We start from the raw sequence: 22,327 nt of genomic DNA, 5'->3' as shown, positions 1-22,327 counted from the left end.
GGGAGTGGGCACTATGGATGGGGCAGCACTGAAGGAGCAGGCACTGTGTGGAGGAAAGCCATTCTACCCACTTCGACAGCCCTATCCCCTCTTGGTGTGGCTATCCAATTGGGCCTTACCAGTTCTTTCCCTCCCGTTGGGTGAGTTGAACAGGAGGGATTCACTAAAGGGAGGAAAGCCGGATGAACTCACGAGGGAGAAAGGAATAGGAGGATTGAGGAATGGGAGAGGAGGCAGGGAGAGATGAAAGGGAGGGTCAGTGCTGAGGGTGGGCAGGGACTGTTGGAGGGTCAGAGCTGAGGGAGCACCGCACTATCAGAAAGTCAGTGCTGAAGGAATCCTGCACTGTCTGAGGGTTAGTGCTGAGGGAGCACCGCACTATCAGAAAGTCAGTGCTGAAGGAATCCTGCACTGTCTGAGGGTTAGTGCTGAGGGAGCACCGTGCTATCAGAGGGCCAGTGCTGATGGAGCACTGCACTGTCAGAGGGTCAGCACTGAGGGAGCTGCATACTGTCGGGGTGCCATCTTTCAGTTGAGATGTTAAACTGAAGTCTCATTAGCCCCTCTCAGTTGGATGTAAAAGAAAATATTATTTTCAGAGAGAGAGAATAGGATTGTTCTTCTTGATGGTTTTAAAGAGCAGCATTCATTGGAAAAATATCTCTGCTGTTTGTGGAAGTTGCTGTGTATAAATTGGCTGCTATATTATAACAGAGACTTGTTGAAGGTGGCTGTAAAGTGTTTAAAGAATACATGAGCCATGACAGGCGATATGAAAATGCAAGTGCTTCATGTTTTCTACAATGGTTCAGTCAGTTTACCAGCTGAGTCTCAGCTATCTCCCTTCATCATTTTTAAAAACTTGGTCTATTCTGATTGGGGGCAACGCGAGTTGGTTCAGCAAAGGACTTTAGCCAGCTGAGGCTGGGGAAGGCAGTGATCCTCACATTATCCATTGACGACTGGAACAGCACTTCAGGGAAATGCAGAATTGGAAGGTCATGCCGTCTCACTCTGCCTGCAAACTGAAGAGGAACTGGGGCTGTGGTTCACCCCTGAGGATACTGCTGCCTGAGTCAGGAGACTGAGGTTCCCATTCCCCATTTGTCATCACAAGTTCAGTCATGGTCACATGATGCAGGTACATGCGTTCTGTCATTATCACATGACACTGATACCATCTGCATTGTCAGCATGATGTGTGATCACATAATGAGTGTTGCTATGGTTAGTGTGATGACATCATCGATGTTGCCATCATTACAGGCAATGACACTACTAGTATTGCTATATGATGACATCATCAGGATTGCTATCAAGAACATATGATGATATAATTGGAGTTGGCAGATTTACATGTGATGACATCATTGGCGTTGCCATCATTACAGGAAATGACATCTTAGTGTTACCATCGTTACATGCAATGACACCATTAGTGTTGCCATCGTTATGCGCGATAGCATTATCAGTGTTGCCATTGTTATGTGCCATGACATAATTAATCTGTTATTATCTGCTGACATCACAGTGTGACATCATTGGAGCTGGCAGTCGCCTTGGAAACCTCAAGGGTGAGTCATTTTTGAATTTCACATTTAAGTACGACACAAGTTATAATTATATCTTAGGCTGAGGGGATGTTAATATCGGGATTGTGCGAACATCAGAACGAGGAGCAGGAGTCGGCCATTCAAGCCCTCGAGCCTGTTTCACCATCAAATACATTCACAGCTGATCAGATTGTGGTCTCCATTCCACTTAGCTGTCTGCTTCCCCCACCACCACCACCCTCCCCCCATAACCCACGGCTCCCTCGTTGATCAAAACTCTGTCAAAGTCAGCCTTGAATATGTTCCCTGAGCCAGCCTGCTCTATCTCTGCAGGAAAACATTCCATACACTCTTGGAATTCCTCCTCATCTCCATCTTACAGGGGAAAGGCCTTCTTTAGTACACTTCCCTGTTCCCCCGCCATCCCCCAACAGAGATAAACGTCCGCTCAGCACTCACCCGTTCAGAACTCTGCTCACCCCCTCCAAACCTCCTCCCACCCTCTCAGGATCTCGTATGTTTTAGTCACGTCTAATTGAATACCAGGCCAAGTGATGACTGATGCTAACCATGTTGGCCAACAGCGGGCAGTATGACTACTGACATTGCAGTCAGTTGTGTTACGCTACTATGAGGCATTAAGGCTGCTATTAGTAGTGCTCTTTGGAGTGGTCAAGAGACAGACACCTCATCATATGGCCTTAGATACAGAGTACCCAAGGCTGGTGATTTCCATCTCCTTGTGCCCATGGTCCACAAATAGAGGGAGCTCAATCCCTGTGATAAATCGACAATTCCATTGCTGTTGGCCCTAGAGACAGCAGGGATGGCCCTTGCTTGGCCAACCTGACTTCAAGGATTCCCTGTCTCCGTGGAAACCAATTCTCTGGGGGTGGGTGGGGGGGGGGGGGGCACCCAAGGGAGGACCTCCTGCTCATTTCAGGTCACCATCGCAAACGGATCTGGGATCTTCTCCAAGCATGTCGGACCTCAGCATGGTTTTATGAGCAGGTCTCACAGCCTGTCTGAGTTTCTTTGAGAAAGTAACCAAGAAGATTGATAAGGGCAGAGTGGTAGACATTGTCTACGTGGACTGTGGTAAAGCCTTTGACAAGGTTCTGCATGGGTAGACGAACTAGTAATGTGAGAATACATAGGATTCAGGGCGAGTTGGCCATATTGGGTATAAAATTGGCAGGAGACAGAGTGGAAGGTTGTTTTTCGAACTGGAGGCCTGTGACCAGCGATATTCCACAAGGATCAGTACTGGGTCCATTTTAATTTCTCATTTATATAAATGATTTAGATGAGGATATACAAGGCATGGTTAGTAAGACACCAAGATTGGCGGTATAGTGGACAGTGATGAAGCTTATCTAAGATAACAAAGAGGTCTAGTTCAATGGACTGAGGAGTAGCAAATGGAGTTCAACTTGGATAAATGCATTTCACTAAAACAAACAAGGGTAGGACTTGTACAATTAATGTTGGGGCCTTGGGTAGTGTTGTAGGAACAGAGAGACCGAGGAGTTCAGGTACATAATTCCTTGAAATTTACATCTCATATAGATGGGATAGTTAAGAAGACATTTAGCACGCTTGCCTTCATTGCTTAGACCTTTGAGTACAGGAGTTGGGGACGCCATGTTGGGGTCGTACAGGATATTGGTGAGGCCTCGTCTGGAGAACTGTGTCCAGCTCTCGTCGCCCTGTTACAGGAAGGAGATTATTAAACTGGAGAGGGTTCGGAAGAGGATGATGCCAGGAATGGAGGGTTTGAGTTATAAGAAAAGCCTCAATAGTCTGGCACTTTTATAGTAGGAGGGGTGACTTTATAAAATCATGAGGGGCATAGATAAGGTGAATGGCAGGTGTCCTTTCCCTGGGGTGGGGGATTTCAAGACTGGGGGGGGCACACTTTTAAGGTGAGAGGAGAAAGATTTAAAAAGGACATGAGGGGCAATTTATTTACACAGAGGATAGTTCGTGTGTGGAATGAACTTCCTGAGGAAGTGGGTACAGTTACAACGTTTAAAAGACATTTGGATAAGTACTTGACTAGGAAAGGTTTGGAGGGATATGGGCCAGGAGCAGGGAGGTGGGACTAGTTTAGTTTGGGATTGTGATCGTCATGGACTGATTGGGCCGAAGGGTCTGTTTCCGTGCTACACGACTCTATGATTCTATGTGCGACCTCCTGGTAATGTACCAGGTAGAAGACCCCAGGTTTCCCATTACAGCCAATGGTAAGATGTTGTTTGTGAACAACCTCATCCGAGCAGTATTAGATGGAAGAGAGACTCAAAAATGACAATACCCCACCGAGCGGGGTCATTGGGGTCTCAACATTTGGGCGGCACGGTGGCACAGTGGTTAGCACTGCTGCCTCACAGCACCTGAGACCCGGGTTCAATTCCCGACTCAGGCGACTGACTGTGTGGAGTTTGCACGTTCTCCCCGTGTCTGCGTGGGTTTCCTCCGGGTGCTCCGGTTTCCTCCCACAGTCCAAAGATGTGCGGGTCAGGTGAATTGGCCATGCTAAATTGCCCATAGTGTTAGGTAAGGGGTAAATGTAGGGGTAGGGGAATGGGTGGGTTGCGCTTCGGCGGGTCGGTGTGGACTTGTTGGGCCGAAGGGCCTGTTTCCACACTGTAAGTAATCTAAGTAATCTAATCTAAGTAATCTAATCTAAACACTGGGAGGCTTGTTGGATTCTGGAAAACAGAAGACGTACCGATTCACATTTGGGCCACCCTTAAGCCAAGGAAGTACTTTGTGAAGCGGAACTTTGTCATCACGTTGGGCAGCTGATTTGTACACAGCAAGATCCAACAAAATTCATACTCGGACAACCCGCTTTGCTTTTTATCTGGGGGTGAGTTGTCTTTTTCCCAAGGGTAGGGGAGTCCAAAACTAGAGGGCACAGGTTTAAGGTGAGAGGGGAAAGATTTAAAAGGGACCTGGGGCAACGTTTTCACGCAGCGGGTAGTGCGTGTATGGAATGAGCTGCCAGGGGAAGTGGAGGAGGCTGGTACAATTGCCCCATTTAAAAGGCATCTAGATGGAGACATAAATAGGAAGGGTTTAGAGGGATATGTGCCAAGTGCTGGCAGATGGGACTAGATTTGTTTAGGATATCTGGTTGGCATGGACGAGTTGGACCGAAGGGTCTGTTTCTGTGCTGTGCAGTGTCATGCCTCTGTGGCTGTCACTGGAAGGGCCGGCATTTATTACCCATCCCTAATTGCCCAGAGGGCAGTGATGGCTCAACCACATGTTTGGAGTCTGGAGTCACATGTAGGCCAGACCTGGTAAGGATGGCAATTTCCTTCCTTGAAGGACATTAGTGAACAAGATGGGGTATTTTTTCCGACAATGGATTCATGATCATCATTAGACTCTCGATTCAAAATTTTTATTGAATTCAATCTGCTGAAGTGAGGTTCAAACCCAGGTCCCCAGCATGTTACCTGGGGCTCTGGATTAGCTGTCCAGTGGTAATACCACAAGGGGCTTAGGACCTAGCAATACACTGCCTGGAGATGTGAGGGAGGCATCAAGAGGGGCATTGGACGATCGTCTAGGTAGAGAGAGCGTGGCAAGTGTGAGGGAAATTGGCAGAGGACGGGCATGGAGGTCACCATGCTCGCTCGAAGGGCCGGGGCAGGCAATGAGGGGCCAAACGGCCTCCTTCCGCACCGTAGGAATTGGGTGACGCTGCTTTGGTGTCTCACCCGGAGTTCGGATATGATTGAAAATCGTTTTCGGGATGCAGTGCTGGCTCAAACACCGACTTGTTACGAAGACCGAAGAACATTTCATTGCCAGAGCAGATGCATTCTAAGCCTACTCTGCACTCCAACATTGTGCCCCTTGCACCTGAATTCCGTCTCCCTCCACCCAAAACATCCTGGTCTGCCCTGTGCAGCCTCTGCCCTAACTCTGTTGCCTCGCTGGACTGCATATTCCATTGTCTCTGGGCGTGAGCCTTGGGACCATCGGAGAGATCCAATGGAAAGGGAGGAGGCAGCTGGAGACAAAGGGAGGCAGCTGGGGAACTGCGCTTGATGGAATAACTCAGGCGTGAACTGTTCTAGCCAGCATCTGGTGCATTGCAGTAGAGAGAGAGATCTCCTGCCTGAAGGGGGTGGGGACAGCATCTCAAAGCTGACTCTCTCTCTCATACACAGACACACACTGCTCCCTCACAGGCACATACAAAGAGCTCCCTTCAGCCGTCCAAGGCAGCGTCTCCTGGAGAGCGACACTTTTTTTTCCCGGATAAGGTCAGTATCTGTCTCATTTTCCTCCCAGATCGTTATGTACTTTCCTCCCGGCAACACCTCAAATATTTAATATTTACCTGCGCTGTCATCGCTTAGTATATCTGAAGACTGGCTTTCATCTTAAAAGTGGATGCTTAAAACAGCATTTCAAAACATTTTCTTTAAAAATTGTACTGATTTATTAGCTGCGGGAAATATTAGCAAGAAAATATTTATTTTGTGGAATATTTTTGAGTATTGTCTTCAAATTTCCCTGATCTATTTTTGTTTATATCTATTCCTGGGTCAAATGGAATTCAGAGACAGATTTGGGATTTGTCTGTGTCTGTATGTGTGGCCTAAATTGGGCATCTCTTCAGGAAGATGTCAGAGGCTAGTGAAGAGGTCATCTTTCTCAGACTCTTGTCAGCAGACATGCTGCAGAATTGTTGCAAGTGCTTCTCTAGGGTGGGGCACACCTTTCATTGTAATATCTCGCAGACGGTGTAAATTCACTCTCCGAGACACTGCTGAAGAGCAACGGGGGGAGAGGAAGGGATGCTGGGGGGGTGTTGGGTGGGACGTTAGCCAAATTATTTTCAGCATGGTGGATGATTTAATCTGAGAGCTGAAACCGCAGCTGCTGAACGCATTCGCAGCCCAGAATCAGCTGGGAAGGTGGGGATCATTTCTGCTGGTCTTCGAGAAAACCCCACCAACGACACAGTCTGCCTAGCTCTGTTATCCTTTCAGAGATGAATCTGGGATGTGTGTGTCGAGATCTAAATCGAGCATCCCTTGCTGAGAGTGGGTAGCCCAGAGGATGAATTAAATGCGGTTTGCTAATTAATCGATATGGAATAGAGCCGTAGAGCACAGAAACAGACCCTTCAGTCCAACTCGTCCATGCTGACCAGATATCCTAACCTAATCCAGTCCCATTTACCAGCATTTGGCCCTTATCCCTCTAAACCCTTCCTGTTCATATACCCATCCAGCTACGTTTTAAATGTACTAGCTTCCACCCCTCACTTCCTCTGGCAGCTCATTCCATACACGCACCACCCTCTGCGTGCACCCCCCCTTCCTCTGGCAACTCATTCCATACACGCACCACCCTCTGGGTGCACCCCACCTTCCTCTGGCAGCTCATTCCATACACGCACCACCCTCTGCGGGCACCACCCCCTTCCTCTGGCAGCTCATTCCATACACGCACCACCCTCTGGGTGAACAAGTTGCAGCTCAGGTCCCTGTTAAATCTTTCCCCTCTCACCCTAATCATGTATCCTCTAACTTCTGGACTGGTGAAACGAACCTTGACCCTTCACCCTACCCATGCTCCTTGTGATTATGTCAACCTCTTAAGGCTCCCCCCTCGGCCTCCTGCTCCAAGGAAGATAGCCCCGGCCTGTTCAGCCTCTTCCTGCAGCTCAAACCCTCCAATCTTCTTGTAAATCTTTGCTGTACCCTTTCAGGTTTCACAACGTCCTTCCTCAGGCAGGGTGTCCCAATACTCATTAAACGTAATTGACTATTCAAATATTCTGCACGTGAGTGGGCAGATTTCATTAGCGGGCAGGTACTGATAATTAGATTGGATTGCCCGCAGTGTGGAAACAGGCCCTTCGGCCCAACCAGTCCACACTGACCCTCCGAAGAGTAACCCACCCAGACCCATTCCCCCTTACTAATGCACCTAACACAACGGGCAATTTAGCATGGCCAATTCACCCTGACCTGCACGTCTTTGTGACGGTGGAGGAAACCCACGCAGGCACGGGGAGAATGTGCAAAACTCCACACAGACAGTCACCCAAGGCGGAGAGTTGAACCCAGGTCCCTGGCGCTGTGAGACAGCAGTGCTAACCACTGAGCCACCGTGCCGCCCCGAATGTGAAACCGAATCATCTGACGCAGTTAGAATCAGCAACACAAAGCCTTTCTTTGTAGCAGGCGTTTGGGACCGCCTGTTTAGAATCTTTTGTTGCGTTTTAGGTCGTACTTCAGCCCCGCGCTCCTTTGGTTATCCAGCACAGATGGGTGTGGGAGGGGTGTGGGCAGATTGGAGGAGGGCTAGCCAGGCTGGCTATACACAGCAGGCTGTGGACTGCAGATTATCTGTCCTCCCCCTCTGTGGTTACATCCCTGGGAGAAGGAGCACATGGTGTTCATCAACCCCCTTTAGGTAGATGGGGATACAGTGCCTTATTTCCCCCCATCTAATCCATTTTGGTTTAGTCCTTTTCCGCTCTCCCTAAGGTGTGGCACAGTGGCTCAGTGGTTAGCACAGTTGCCTCACGGCGCCAGGGACCCAGGTTCAATTCCTGTCTCGGGTGACTGTCTGTGTGGAGTTTGCACATCCTCTCCCATGTCTGTGTGGGTTTCCTCCCAGAATGCTGAACAGGCTGGGGCTGTTTTCCCTGGAGCGTCGGAGGCTGAGGGGTGACCTCATAGTGGTTTACAAAATTATGAGGGGCATGGATAGGGTAAATAGTCTTTTCCCTGGGGTCGGGGGGTCCAGAACTAGAGGGCATAGGTTTATGGTGAGAGGGGAAAAATATAAAAGAGACCTAAGGGGCAACTTTTTCACACAGAGGGTGGTACGTGTATGGAATGAGCTGCCAGAGGGAGTGGTGGAGGCTGGTACAATTGCAACATTTAAGAGGCATTTGGATGGGTATATGAATAGGAAGGGTTTGGAGGGATATGGGCCGGGTGCTGGCAGGTGGGACTAGAATGGGTTGGGATATCTGGTCGGCATGGACGGGTTGGACCAAAGGGTCTGTTTCCACACTGTACATCTCTATGACTCTATGTGCAGGTTAGGGTGAATTGGTCATGCTAAATTGCCCATAGTGTTCAGGGATGTGTAGGTTAGGTGTAATAGGTCTGGGGTAAATGTAGAGCAGAGGGGAATGGGTCTGGGTGGGTTACTGTTCAGAGGGTCAGTGTGGACCTGTTGGGCTGAAGGGCCTGTTTCCACACTGTAGGGATTCTATATGTATATCTAACTCCTCTCCCATCGCAATCATGATGGGAAGTTCTTGCAGTTACTTCTAGGTAGAAGAAAAAATATGCTGTAGCTCCCCACCCCACCCCACCCCCAACCTCGTATCCACAGGGGATACATCTCAGGCCTAACGTGGATGAACAAAACATGGATAGTGGCGAACCCCACTCTTTTAAATGGAAAAATTACCTCATTGGCAGCCCCCGGTTCATGGTTCTAGAACCATTTTCAGGCCGCGGCAAACCGTGGATAACTGAAACCTTGGAAGCCAATTCCGCAGATACAATGATCACCCTGTAAACACAATCTCTGTCTCCAGTGGGTGCAGTGACAATGCCCCTACCTCTGGCCTAAGAGGCCTCAGTTCAACTCCCCTGTATTCTTGAGGCATGTCATAACCACTGAACAGTATTGTGAGTGTGGTGCTGGAAAAGCACAGCAGGTCAGGCAGCATCCGAGGAGCAGGAGAATAAGCCCTTCATCAGGAACCTCTGAACAAGCTGGTTAGGAAACATAATGGCTGAAAATGTGTTGCTGGAAAAGCGCAGCAGGTCAGGCAGCATCCAAGGAACAGGAAATTCAACGTTTCGGGCATAAGCCCTTCATCAGGAAAGCCCTTCCTGATGAAGGGCTTATGCCCGAAATGTCGAATTTCCTGTTCCTTGGATGCTGCCTGACCTGCTGCGCTTTTCCAGCAACACATTTTCAGCTCTGATCGCCAGTATCTGCAGACCTCACTTTCTCCTAGGAAAAATAATGATAAAGCTAGGCTTTAGGCCTCTTGTGGTGCAGTGGTAGTGAGTCAACCTCTGGCCCAAGAGATCCAGATTCAACCCCCATTCGGTCCAGGAAATAACAATTGGAAAATAGCTGTGAAACTAGTCTCGGTGATGGTGACCATGATGACAGCTATCGACTGTGGTTAAAGACCCCAATGGGTTCACTAACTGGGAAGAGGAATCTGCCATTCTTACCCATGACTCCAGACCCCAGACAGCGATGGGGTTGTCTCTTAACCACCTTCCAGCGTTGGCCCACCACTCGGTTAATGGTCAACAAACATGATCTTGCCAGCAATATCTGCAGCCCACCAAAGGATTGGGAGAAAGAGAAGATGGTGGAAGGCTCCCTGTTGACCAGAGCTAGGCCCCAGCCTCCTTCCACTGGTTTAGCAACCCACCATTCCTGGCCAATCAAAAGTCTTTTCACTTGGATTATATTGAGGGGAGATGTCAGCTCACACCAGGATCAGGGGTATTGGGGGGAGGCAGGGGGGAGTAATTCTTGATCTCTTCCTCAGAGGCTTACGTGATATCCAAAAGATGGCACCTCCTACAGTGCGGCATTTCTTCAGCATTACTATCCAACAGTGCAGAGTCCCTCAGCGTTGACCTTCTGACAGTGTCCGCTCCCTCAGCACTAACCGTCCAACAATGCCTGCTCCCTCAGTGCTAACCCTCTGACAGTGCCTGTTCCCTTAGCGCTGACTCTCTGACAGTGTGACGCTACCTCAGCACTGACCCTCCGATGGTGCCCGCTCCCTCAGTGCTAACCCTCTGACAGTGCCTGTTCTCTTAGTGCTGATTTCTGACAGTGTGGCGCTACCTCAGTGCTGACCCTTCGACAGTGCAGCACTCCCTCAGCACTGACCCTCTGACATTGTCTGCTCCCTCAGCATTGACCCTCCCACAGTACGTGCTCCCTCAGCACTGACCCTCTGACAGCACCCGGTCCCTCAGCACTGACCCTCTGACAGCACCCACTCCCTCAGCACTGACTCTCCGACGGTACCCACCTTTGGTAGTTCATTCCATACACACACAATCCTCTGGTCCTTTTAAAATCTTTCCTCTCTCACCTTAAACCTATACCTAAGGCGTTCTGAGGAAGGATCACTGGACTCGAATCACGAACTGTGATTTGTCTCCACGAATGCTGAACTTTTCCAGCAATTTCTGTTTTTGTTAATGATTTCCAGCATCTGCAGTTTGGTTTTATTAAACCTAGTTCCTCTAGCTTTGGACTACTCCAACTGGGGTTATTCATCCTATCCATGCCCCTCATGATTGTAAGGTCGCCCCCTCCCCTTCCCCCCCCCCCCCCCCCAACCCCTGATGTTCCTGGGAAAGTAGTCTCAGCCTCTCCCTCCAACCCCAGCAACATCGTTGCAAATCTTTCTGCACCCTCTCAAGTTCAAGAACATCTTTCCTATAGCAGAGAGAGACCAGAATTGAACGCAGTATCCCAGAAGTGGCCTTATCAATGTCCTGTACAGCCGCAACGTGTGACATCTCAACTCCCATACTCAACGCACTGACCAATGAAGGTGTGCAATAGCTATACAGACCCTTCAGTGCAATACATCCACACTGACCAAGTTTTCCAGACGAAACCAGTCCCAATTGCCTGCGCTTGGCCCATATCCCTCCAAACCTTTCCCATTGAAGTTCCTATCCGAATGCCTTCTTAAATCATGGAGATATATTTGTAATTTTCCAAACCATTGACAAAATTCTTCATTCTAAGCAGCTGTGGAAAGTGAAGACTGCTTCCAGATAGGTACTAATGTGGATAAAGTCTGTTGGCCTCCTCTATATTGGGGAGACGGGCCACCTACTTACGGAACGCTTCAGGGAACACCTCTGGGACGCCCGGACCAACCAACCCAACCACCCCATGGCTCAACACTTTAACTCCCCCTCCCACTCCCCCAAGGACATGCAGGTCCTTGGACTCCTCCATCGCCAGAACATAACACGACGGTTGGAGGAAGAGCGCCTCATCTTCCGCCTGGGAACCCTCCAACCACACGGGATGAACTCAGACTTCTCCAGTTTCCTCATTTCCCCTCCCCCCACCTTGTCTCAGTCGATTCCCTCGAACTCAGCACCGCCCTCCTAACCTGCAATCTTCTTCCTGACCTCTCCGCCCCCACCCCACTCCGGCCTATCACCCTCACCTTGACCTCCTTCCACCTATCACATCTCCATCCCTCAAGTCCCTCCTCCCTACCTTTTATCTTAGCCTGCTGGACACACTTTCCTCATTCTGATGAAGGGCTTATGCCCGAAATGTCGAATTTCCTGTTCCTTGGATGCTGCCTGACCTGCTGTGCTTTAACCAGCAACACATTTTCAGCATTAATGTGGATAAGAATACAAATATACTTCAGAAATAACCCCAACCCACGCTGGGTTTCCTCCGGGTGCTCTAGGTCCTCTCTGCTATAGGAAAGATGTTCTTAAACTTGAGAGGGTGCAGAAAAATTTGCAACGATGTTGCTGGAGTCGGAGGGAGAGGCTGAGACTACTTTCCCAGGAGCGTCAGGGGTTGAGGGGGGTCACCTTACAATCATGAGGGACATGGATAAGATGAATAACCTGGGTCTTTTTCCCACAGGTTGGAGTAGTCCAAAGCTAGAGGAACTAGGTTTAATAAAGGATGTGCAGGTCAGGGTGAATTGGCCATGCCAAATTGCCTGCAGTGTTAGGTGCATTAGTCAGAGGGAAATGGGTCTGGGTGGGTTACTCTCCGGAGGGTTGGTGTGGACTTGTTGGGCCGAAGGGCCTGTTTCCACACTGTAGGGAATCCAATCTAATCATCTTATTGTGAGGCATGATGTTAGTTCAGCACTTTTATTCACTGGATCCTATGACAGAAAGAAATTTATAAAGATTGTCTTTTTAAGTGTCAATAATTGATTTGGTCTGAATCAATAGTTTATATGTTTGTATCGTCATAGAATGAAATGCACCCAGCTGCTTCATATGCAGATTTGCAAAACCTAATCACAGAAGCGGATATTTGGATTCGAATACCCTTTCTCACAAAGGGACATACCAGATTAATCAGTAAGGGAATCAACGGTTATGGAGATGAGATTCCCTACAGTATAGAAACAGGCCATTCGGCCCAACAAGTCCACACTGACCCTCTGAAGAGTAACCCCACCCAGACCCACTTCCCTACTCTATATTTACCCCTGACTAATGCACCTAGCACTATTGGGTAATTTAGCACAGCCAATTCACCCGACCTGCACATTTTTGGATTGTGGGAGGAAACCGGAGCACTTGGAGGAAACCCACGCAGACACGGGGAGAATGTGCAAACTCCACGCAGACAGGTGCCTGAGGCAGGAGCTGAACCCAGGTCCCTGGCGCTGTGAGGCAGTCGTGCTAACCACTGAGCCACCGTGCCACCCCGATTCTTAAGGGGCTTGACAGGGTCAATGCTGAGAAGACCTTTCCCCTCACGGGAGGGTCTAGGACCAGAGGGCACACTCTCACAACAAAGGGGCACCAATTTGAGACTGAGATGAGGAGGAATTTCTTTCTCAGACGGTTGAGAGTCTTTGGAAGTCCTTGTCACAGAGAGCTATGGGGGGCGAAGTCCTTGTGTATATTGAAGATGTGGAGGTGCTGGTGTTGCACTCGGGTGGACAAGGTCAGAAGTCACATGACACCAGGTTATCGTCCAACAGGTTTATTAGAAATCACAAGCTCTGGAGCGTAGCTCCTTTGTCAGCTTATGATTTCAAATAAATGGGTGGACGATAACCTGTGTGATCTCTGACCCTGTGTATTTAAGGCTGAGATAGATTACTTAGATTACTTACAGTGTGGAAACAGGCCCTTCGGCCCAACAAGTCCACACCGACCCGCCGAAGCGCAACCCACCCATACCCCTACATTTACCCCTTAGCTAACACTATGGGCAATTTAGCATGGCCAATTCACCTGACTTGCACATCTTTGGACTGTGGGAGGAAACCGGAGCACCCAGAGGAAACCCACACAGACACGGGGAGAACGTGCAAACTCCACACAGTCAGTCGCCTGAGGCGGGAATTGAACCCGGATCTCTGGCGCTGCGAGGCAGCAGTGCTAACCACTGTGCCACCGTGCCGCCCACTTTGTCACCAGTTGGAAATCAAGGGTTACAGGGATAAAGGGCAGGAAAGATCACGATCCTATTGAATGTTGAACAGGCTCGAGGGGGCCGAATGGCCTACTCCAGTTTCATTTTTCATGGTCCTATTTTCACATTGTAAAATTCAGACCCATGAGAGACAGATGTCGCTTCCCCCAATGTAATGAGGGCACCATCTGGCATTGCCCTGGCAGAGATGCCAAATCCAAATCCTGACCAGTGACTGAGTCACAAATGTATTATTGGGACTGACAACTGCTTGCTGCAAATACAGAAGGCTGACCATCCACATTTTTATTCTCCTTTGTCAGAATTTCTTTTCCCAGCACAGATCTGTAACCTTTTATAAGGCACATCTGCCTCATTTCACTTTCTGAGCATGTGGGAAGTCAGTCAGGATTTCAAAGCCTTTGCTGAGATCAGGAGGCATGGTGACTCAGTGAGTTAGCACTGCTGCCTCACAGCACCAGGGACCTGGGTTCGATTCCTGCCTTGGGTGATTGTCTGTGTGCAGTGTGCACATTCTCCCCGTGTCTGTGTTGGGTTTCCCCCCACAGTCCAAGGATGTGCAGGTCAGGTGAATTGGCCATGCTGAATTGCCCATAGTGTTAGGTGAATTGGTCAGGGGTAAGTAGAGGGTAGGTTACTCTTCAGAGGGTCAGTGTTGGGCCAAATGGCCTGCTTCCATACTATAGGGAATCTACTATTCACCTGCACCATACCTTTCCCTCCATCACCATCTTGAATATATTCAATGGCTGAAATTCTGTGGCAGAGATTTCCAAAGGTTCCCCCACACTTTCTGAGTGAAGACATTTCCCCTTATCTCAGCCCCATGGTGTGGGACAGTGGCCCTGATTCAAAACTCCCCCCACCGTCTGGGGGACGTCATCATAAAGGACCCGAGAGACAATGTTTTCACCCAGAGGACCGTGTGTGTGCGTGTGTGGAATGAGCAGCCAGAGGAGATGGTGGGTGTGGGTATAGTTACAACATTTAAAAGATTAGGAAAGGTTTCAAGGGGTACGGGCAGGCAAGGTGGGACTAGTTTAGTTTGGGAAATCTGGCCAGTTTGGAGTAAAGGGCCTGTTTCTGTGCTGTATGACATCTGTCCCATCACGTCTGGTCAGAATTCTGAAAACGTTGGAGAAATGAAACAGGCCTGAGGTGGAGAAAGCAGTCCCATGTTTGGACTCCGATAATGACCCTTCCTCAGAACCTGTAGGGAATCCATTTTGAGATCCCATCTCGTCCCACTGATCTCCAGAGAGCAGAGATCCAGTTGATCTGGTCTTTCCTAATAAGGCAATCTCTCAGTCTCAGGAATTAGTTAGGCCAACCTTTGTTGCACTAAATCAGACAATACTCCAGGCGTGTTCTCATCCTGTTTATATCTAAATGCAGTGAGACCGAGAAAAGAGCTCTGCATTCAAATACACTTCCACTCGGCAATGGGTGGGGGAGGCAGGGAGATAGTGGTGAATGATTATTGGGATGTACTTCTGCTACAGTGTGGCTTCCCCACCATGATAAAGTACGGTGTGGGGAAGCAGACCAAACCGGGGAGTGGGCCAATTGGCACATCCACCACCATTAAGTCAGAGAATGGGGCGGGCACAATCCCATGAAGAGTGGGGGACTCGCTCCCATGGGGAGTTGGGGGAATAATGGGGACTCGCTCCCACGGGGAGAGGTGGGAGAACGGGGTACTCGCTCCCACGGGGAGAGGTGGGAGAACGGGGTACTCGCTCCCACGGGGAGTGGGGGGAGTAATGGGGGACTCGCTCCCACGGGAAGTGGGGGGAGAACGGGGGGAATCGCTGCCACGGGGAGTTGGAGGGAGAATGGGGGACTCGCTCCCACAGGGAGTGGGGGGAGAATGGGGGACTCGCTCCCACGGGGAGTGGGGGGAGAACGGGGTACTCGCTCCCACGGGGAGTGGGGGGAGAATGGGGACTCGCTCCCACGGGGAGTGGCGGGAGAACGGGGTACTCGCTCCCACGGGGAGTGGCGGGAGAACGGGGTACTCGCTCCCACGGGGAGTGGCGGGAGAACGGGGTACTCGCTCCCACGGGGAGTGGCGGGAGAACGGGGTACTCGCTCCCACGGGGAGTGGCGGGAGAACGGGGTACTCGCTCCCACGGGGAGTGGCGGGAGAATGGGGACTCGCTCCCACAGGGAGTGGGGGGAGAATGGGGGACTCGCTCCCACGGGGAGTGGGGGGAGAATGGGGGGAATCGCTGCCACGGGGAGTTGGAGGGAGAATGGGAGAACGGGAGGAGTTGCTTCCACAATTAGCAGAGATATATTGCATGGGAAGGGGGTGCAGGAGATAGATAGAAGGATCGGGTGAAGGGGAGGTAATGAAGATGCCGTTGGGAGGAAAGCTGGTGCACACAGGGGGTCCGAATGGCCTGTTTTGCGTGCTACGATCCCAGATGACCAGGGTTCGCAATGCTGAGGCCGGATCTCTCTGCTGAACCCTGGCAAGCGAAGGGGACCCCAGCTGGTGGTTTTGCCTGGACACTGGCCAGTTCATACAATCAGCATTGTTCCTGCTTTACATCAGAAATAAATAATTCCTTATCAAAGGAATTGCGCTGCACTGCCATTCTTCCTGCAGAATTCCCAAGGTAGGAGCCGTGCAGAGGAAAATGATTTCAAAACAGAGAAAAGAACATAACTACTGAAAAATATGGGAGTATCTGCAGAGAATAAAAGACAACAAATAATTCAATGGGAGTGAGTGAGTCATCGTTATTTAATTTCTCAGTCCTGGTGTTGCCAGGCCGACCATTATCGGGGTCCTCAAGTCCTGGTAATAGAATCATAGTTAACAGGAGTAGGCCATTCTTCCCTTCGAACCCACTCTGCCCCTCAATACTATCATGGCTGACCATCCAAATCAGTCCCCTGTTCCTGCTTTCTGCCCGATCCCCTTTGAGATTATTCCAGAAGACCTGTATAAGTGGGGGCTTCGGGGCAACATGACTGGTCTATGAATCCAAAAGCAAGCCTAGGCCAAGGTGAGACACGATTCCAAATCCCATTTTCATCCCACCGAGTCCATAATGATCATTCAGAGAGCACCCCACTTGGACCCACCCCACTATCCCTGTCATTCTGCATTTCCCATGGCTAATCCACCCTAACCTGTACATCCCTGAGCACTATGGGACAATTTCCCATGGCCAATCCACCCTAGCCTGCACATCCCTGGACGCTATGGGACAATTTAGCATGGCCGATCCACCCTAACCTGCACATCCCTGGACACTACAGGGCAATTTATCATGGCCAACCCACCCTAACCTGCACATCCCTGGACATTATGGGACAATTTATCATGGCCAATCCACCCTAGCCTGCACATCCCTGGATGCTATGGGACAATTTAACATGGCCGATCCACCCTAACCTGCACATCCCTGGACACTACAGGGCAATTTATCATGGCCAACCCACCCTAACCTGCACATCCCTGGACATTATGGGACAATTTACCATGGCCAATCCACCCTAGCCTGCACATCCCTGGATGCTATGGGACAATTTAACATGGCCGATCCACGCTAACCTGCACATCCCTGAGCACTATGGGACAATTTAGCATGGCCAATCCACCCTAACCTGCACATCCCTGGGCACTATGGGACAATTTAGCATGGCTAATCCACCCTAACCTGCTCATCCCTGGGCACTATGGGACAATTTAGCATGGCCACTCCACCCTAACCTGCACATCCCTGGGCACTGTGGGTAATTTAGAAGGCCAACCCACCTTATCCTGCACATAGAATCACAGAATCATGGAGATGTACAACACGGAAAACAGACCCTTCATTCCAACTCGTCCATGCAAACCAGATATCCGAAATTAATCTAGGCCCATTTGCCAGTACTTAGCCCATATCTCACAAAACCCTTCCTATTTCATATCCATCCAGATGCCTTTTAGATATTGTAATTTAAAAGCCTCCACCACTTCCTCTGGCAACTCATTCCATACACGTACCACCCTCTGCAAGAAAATGTCGCTCCTAAGGTCCCTTTAAATCTTTCCCCTCTCACCCTAAACCTATGCCATGTAGTTCTGATCTCCTCCACCCCAGGGAAAAGACCTTGTGTATTCACTCTCTCCACGCCCCTTATGATTTTATAAACCTTAAAAAGGTCACCCCTCAGCCTCCGACGCTCCAGGGAAAACAGCTCCAGTCTTTTCAGCCTCTCCCTATAGCTCAAGCGCTCTAACCCTGGCAACATTTTTTCTGAACCCTTTCAACTTTCACAACATCCTTCCTATAGCAAAATTGCACACAATATTCCAACAGTGGCCTAACCAATGTCCTGTACAGGCACAACATGTCCCCCTAACTCCTGTACTCAATGCTCTAACCAATAAAGGAAAGCATACCAAACTCCTTCTTCACTATCCTATCTACATGCGACTCCAGGAGCTATGAACCTGTACTTCAAGGTGTCATTGTTCAGCCACACTCCCCAGGACCTAACCATTAAGAGTATAAGTCCTGCTAAGGTTCACCTTTCCAAAATGCAGCACCTCGCATTTATCTAAATTAAACTCCATCTGCCACTTCTCGGCCCGTTTGCCCATCTGATCAAGATCCTGTTGTACTCTGAGGTAACATACTTTGCAGATGAATATAGGCTGCAGGATCTTGGGGGGGGGGGGGGGGGGGGGGGGAGGGCCCACTCACCTCCCTCCCACCCACTCCAAACACCTATATCTTCCCCTCTTATAGAACATAGGACATTACATTCTGGATCAGTGGTGCTAGAAGAGCACAGCAGTTCAGGCAGCATCCAAGGAGCAGCGAAATCGACGTTTCGGGCAAAAGCCCTTCATCTTACCTCGTTTTTACCTATAGAACATTACAGCCCAGTACAGGCCCTTCGGCCCTCGATGTTGCCACCCTGTCATACCAATCTGAAGCCCATCCCACCTACACTATTCCATGTACGCCCATATGCCTGACCAATGACGACTTAATGCACTTAAACTTGGTGAATCTACTACCGTTGCAGGCAAAGCATTCCATCCCCTTACTACTCTCTGAGTAAAGAAACTACCTCTGACATCTGTCTTATACCTATCTCCCCTCATTTTAAAGTTGTGTCTCCTCGTGTTTGCCATCCCCATACTTGGAAAAAGGCTCTCCCTGTCCACCCTCTCTAACCCTCTGATTATCTTGTCTCTCTCTATTAAGTCACCTCTCAACCTTCTTCTCTCTAACAAAAACAGCCTCAGGTCCCTCAGCCTTTCCTTGTAAGACCACCCCTCCATACCAGGCAACATCCTGGTAAATCTCCTCTGCACCCTTTCCAAAGCTTCCACATCCTTCTTATAATGCGGTGACCAGAACTGTATACAATACTCCAAGTGTGGCCGTACCAGAGCTTTGTACAGCTGCAGCATAACCTCCTGGTTCCAGAACTCAATCCCTCTATTAATAAAGGCCAACACACTGTCTGCCTTCTTAACAACCCTGTCAATCTGGGTGGCAACTTTCAGGGATCTGTGTACATGGACACCGTGATCTCTCTGCTCATCGGCACTCCCAAGAATCTTACCATTAGGCCAGTACTTTGCATTCCGATTACTCCGTCCAAAGTATATCACCTCATACTTGTCCACATTAAACTCCATTTGCCACCTCTCAGCTCAGCTCTGCATCATATCTATGTCTCTCTGCAACCTACTACATCCTTCATCACTATCCACAACTCCACCGACCTTAGTGTTGCCCGCAAATATACTAAGCCACCCTTCTAAGCCCTCATCCAGGTCATTTATAAAAATGACGAACAGCAGTGGACCCAACACCGACCCTTGCGGTACGCCGCTATTAACTGGACACCAAGATGAACATGTTCCATCATCTACAACCCTCTGTTTTCTTTCAGCAAGCCAATTACTGATCCAAACTGCTATATCTCCCACAATCCCATTCCTCCACATCTTGTACAATAGCCTACTGTGGGGAACCTTATCGAACGCCTTGCTGAAATCCATATACACCACATCAACCGGTTTACTCTCATCTACCTGTTTGGTCACTTTGTCATAAAACTCACTAAGATTCTTTAGGCATGACCTACCCTTCACAAAACCGTGCTGACTGTCCCTAATCAGATTATTCTTTTCTAGATGGTTATAAATCCTATCTCTTATAACCTTTTCCAACACTTCACCAACAACTGAAGTGAGACTCACTGGTCTGTAATTACCAGGATTGTCTCTACTCCCCTTCTTGAACAGGGGAACCACATTTGCTATCCTCCAGTCCTCAGGCACTATTCCTGTAGACAATGATGATTTGAAGATCAACGCCAAAGGCTCGGCAATCTCTTCCCTTACTTCCCAGAGGATCCTAGGATAGATCCCATCCGGCCCAGGGGGCTTGTCTATTTTCACACTCCTTCAATGGTGGTCTTATCGTTTGCATCCAGTACAGAGGGCAGATAGGGCCTTGTGATTAGCACTTCCCCCTCATGACACTCCACCGCCCCCCCCCCCCCCAACCAGAGCTACAATGCATGCGCCGGTCTCAATTTCCCAGAATGAGCCTGTGAGTCTCTGTCGCATCAGCTAAGTTGTTGCCATGGTAAATCGAGTGCTTTATATATAAATGCAAATCTCTTCTTTACAGTATACTGCTCCCTGAGTGCTTGTTTGCAACCCCCACAACCATTCTGGTGCCCTGATCTAAGGAAAGATGGAGGAGGTTCACCCAGCTGATCCTGGGGATGGAGAGGTTGAGTAGGTTTGGGGCCTGTACTGATTGGGACTTAGAAGGATGAGCGGCAACCTGAGAAACAGACAAGAATTTTCAGGGGAGACGTGGAGAGGTTGTCTCTCCTTGTGTGGGAGAGTCTGGGAGCAGAGGGGCATCATCTCAGTGTAAGGGGTGGCCCGCTGAAGAGAGTGATGAGGAGGGAATGGCTTCTCTCTGAGGGGAGTGTACGTGTGGAAATCTCTACCACAGGGAGCCTGAGTCACTGAGTATATTCAAGGCTGAGAATTTTCATCAGGAAGGGGACCAAAGGTTATGGGGTGAAGGTGGGAGTTGAGGGTGATCAGGTTGGCCGTGATCTCAATGAATGGCGGAGGAGACTTGATGGGCTGAATGACCTCACTCTGCTCCTATCTCCTAGGGTCCAAGAGCGAAGCCGGTTCTGTAAGGTTGACGTTTGGTGTGAGTGTATTGCCTGAACCACTGACTATGAGTGAATTCCACCCCCACTCCCCCCACCCCGCACCCTCAATTCCCGCTCCCCTAACTTCCTGTTTTTCAGTGCAAAGATGCTGGACGTCCTGAACAGCCAGTTTGACTCCTTTCTCTTCTGGAGGACCCCCATCCCCGTGGTGGACATCTCCGAGATCGAGGTGCTGGGGCTCGACGTGCCCGAGTCTGGCGCCGGGGGCCAGAGTACGCCTCGCAACTCATGGGACACGGAGGAGGAGGACGAGGACGGAACACTGGCCCAGTACAACACCTTCAACTTTTGGCGGGAACCCATCGCCAGTTTCAGTGGCCTCGACTTGGAACTGCTCTGAGTCAGCGCTCCGTTGAATGCCGCCGCGAATGAGTTGTTAATGTATTGTTTCCCGGAATCCATAAAGTTTTACTGTGAACGTGTGAAAGAGTCGCTTGCTTTACTGCCGACGCGTCCCTGTCACCTTCAATCGCCCCTTCAAAACACACCGCGTGTAACGTCCTCCACTGCTCAGTTGTTCAGCTTCCTGTCGGGACGAAGCAGAGCAGGAGGAGGCCATTTGGCCCTCTGTCCGTACGCTGGCTCTTTTCCGGGACTGTCCCATCATTTCCGTTGCACCTGCCCAATGCCAGGAGGCGGCCCAGCAGCTCAATAGTTAGCACTCCTGCCTCACAGCGCCAGAGTCCTGGGTTCGATTCCACCCTCGGGCGACTGTCTCTGTGGAGTTTCCACATTCTCCATACCCTTTCCTTCAACCGTATGTCTGTTGGTTTCCCCCAGGTGGTCCGGTTTCCTCCCAAAGTCCAAACATGTGCAGGTTAGGGTGGGTTGGCCATGCTAAATTGTCCCATAGTGCCCAGGGATGTGTAGGTTAGGGTGGATTGGCCATGCTAAATTGTCCCATAGTGCCCAGGGATGTGCAGGTTAGGGTGGGTTGGCCATGCTAAATTGTCCCATAGTGCCCAGGGGATGTGCAGGTTAGGGTGGATTGGCCATGCTAAATTGTCCCATAGTGCCCAGGGATGTGCAGGTTAGGGTGGATTGGCCATGGGAAATTGTCCCATAGTGCCCAGGGATGTGCAGGTTAGGGTGGATTGGCCATGCTAAATTGTCCCATAGTGCCCAGGGATGTGCAGGTTAGGGTGGATTGGCCATGCTAAATTGTCCCATAGTGCCCAGGGATGTGCAGGTTAGGGTGGACTGGCCATGCTAAATTGTCCCATAGTGTCCAGGGGATGTGCAGGTTAGGGTGGATTGGCCGTGCTAAATTGTCCCATAGTGCCCAGGGACGTGCAGGTTAGGGTGGATTAGCCATGGGAAATTGT

At 49.9% G+C, this 22,327-nt stretch overlaps 1 protein-coding gene across 2 annotated transcripts; it reads left to right on the top strand.

Annotated features, from left to right (window-relative positions):
- Window positions 1-1,529: 1,529 nt before the first annotated feature.
- mllt11 (MLLT11 transcription factor 7 cofactor) lies at window positions 1,530-21,429 on the top strand. 2 transcript variants are annotated; one of them, XM_060820739.1, is made up of 2 exons: window positions 1,530-1,574; window positions 21,081-21,429. In XM_060820739.1, the coding sequence occupies exon 2, from the start codon at window positions 21,088-21,090 to the stop codon at window positions 21,340-21,342; it is 255 nt and encodes an 84-aa protein (XP_060676722.1). In that variant the 5' UTR covers window positions 1,530-1,574; window positions 21,081-21,087; the 3' UTR covers window positions 21,343-21,429. The 2 variants fall into 2 exon arrangements, with proteins under 2 accessions (XP_060676722.1, XP_060676721.1); XM_060820738.1 differs by lacking the exon at window positions 1,530-1,574 and adding an exon at window positions 5,667-5,839.
- The last annotated feature ends 898 nt before the right edge of the window (window positions 21,430-22,327 follow it).

Source organism: Hemiscyllium ocellatum, chromosome 50 (genome assembly GCF_020745735.1).
Source record: "Hemiscyllium ocellatum isolate sHemOce1 chromosome 50, sHemOce1.pat.X.cur, whole genome shotgun sequence".
NCBI classification, from domain to species: Eukaryota; Metazoa; Chordata; class Chondrichthyes; order Orectolobiformes; family Hemiscylliidae; genus Hemiscyllium; species Hemiscyllium ocellatum.
Note: the sequence above shows the minus strand (reverse complement) of the source record. Positions and strands in the feature narration are given on the sequence as shown.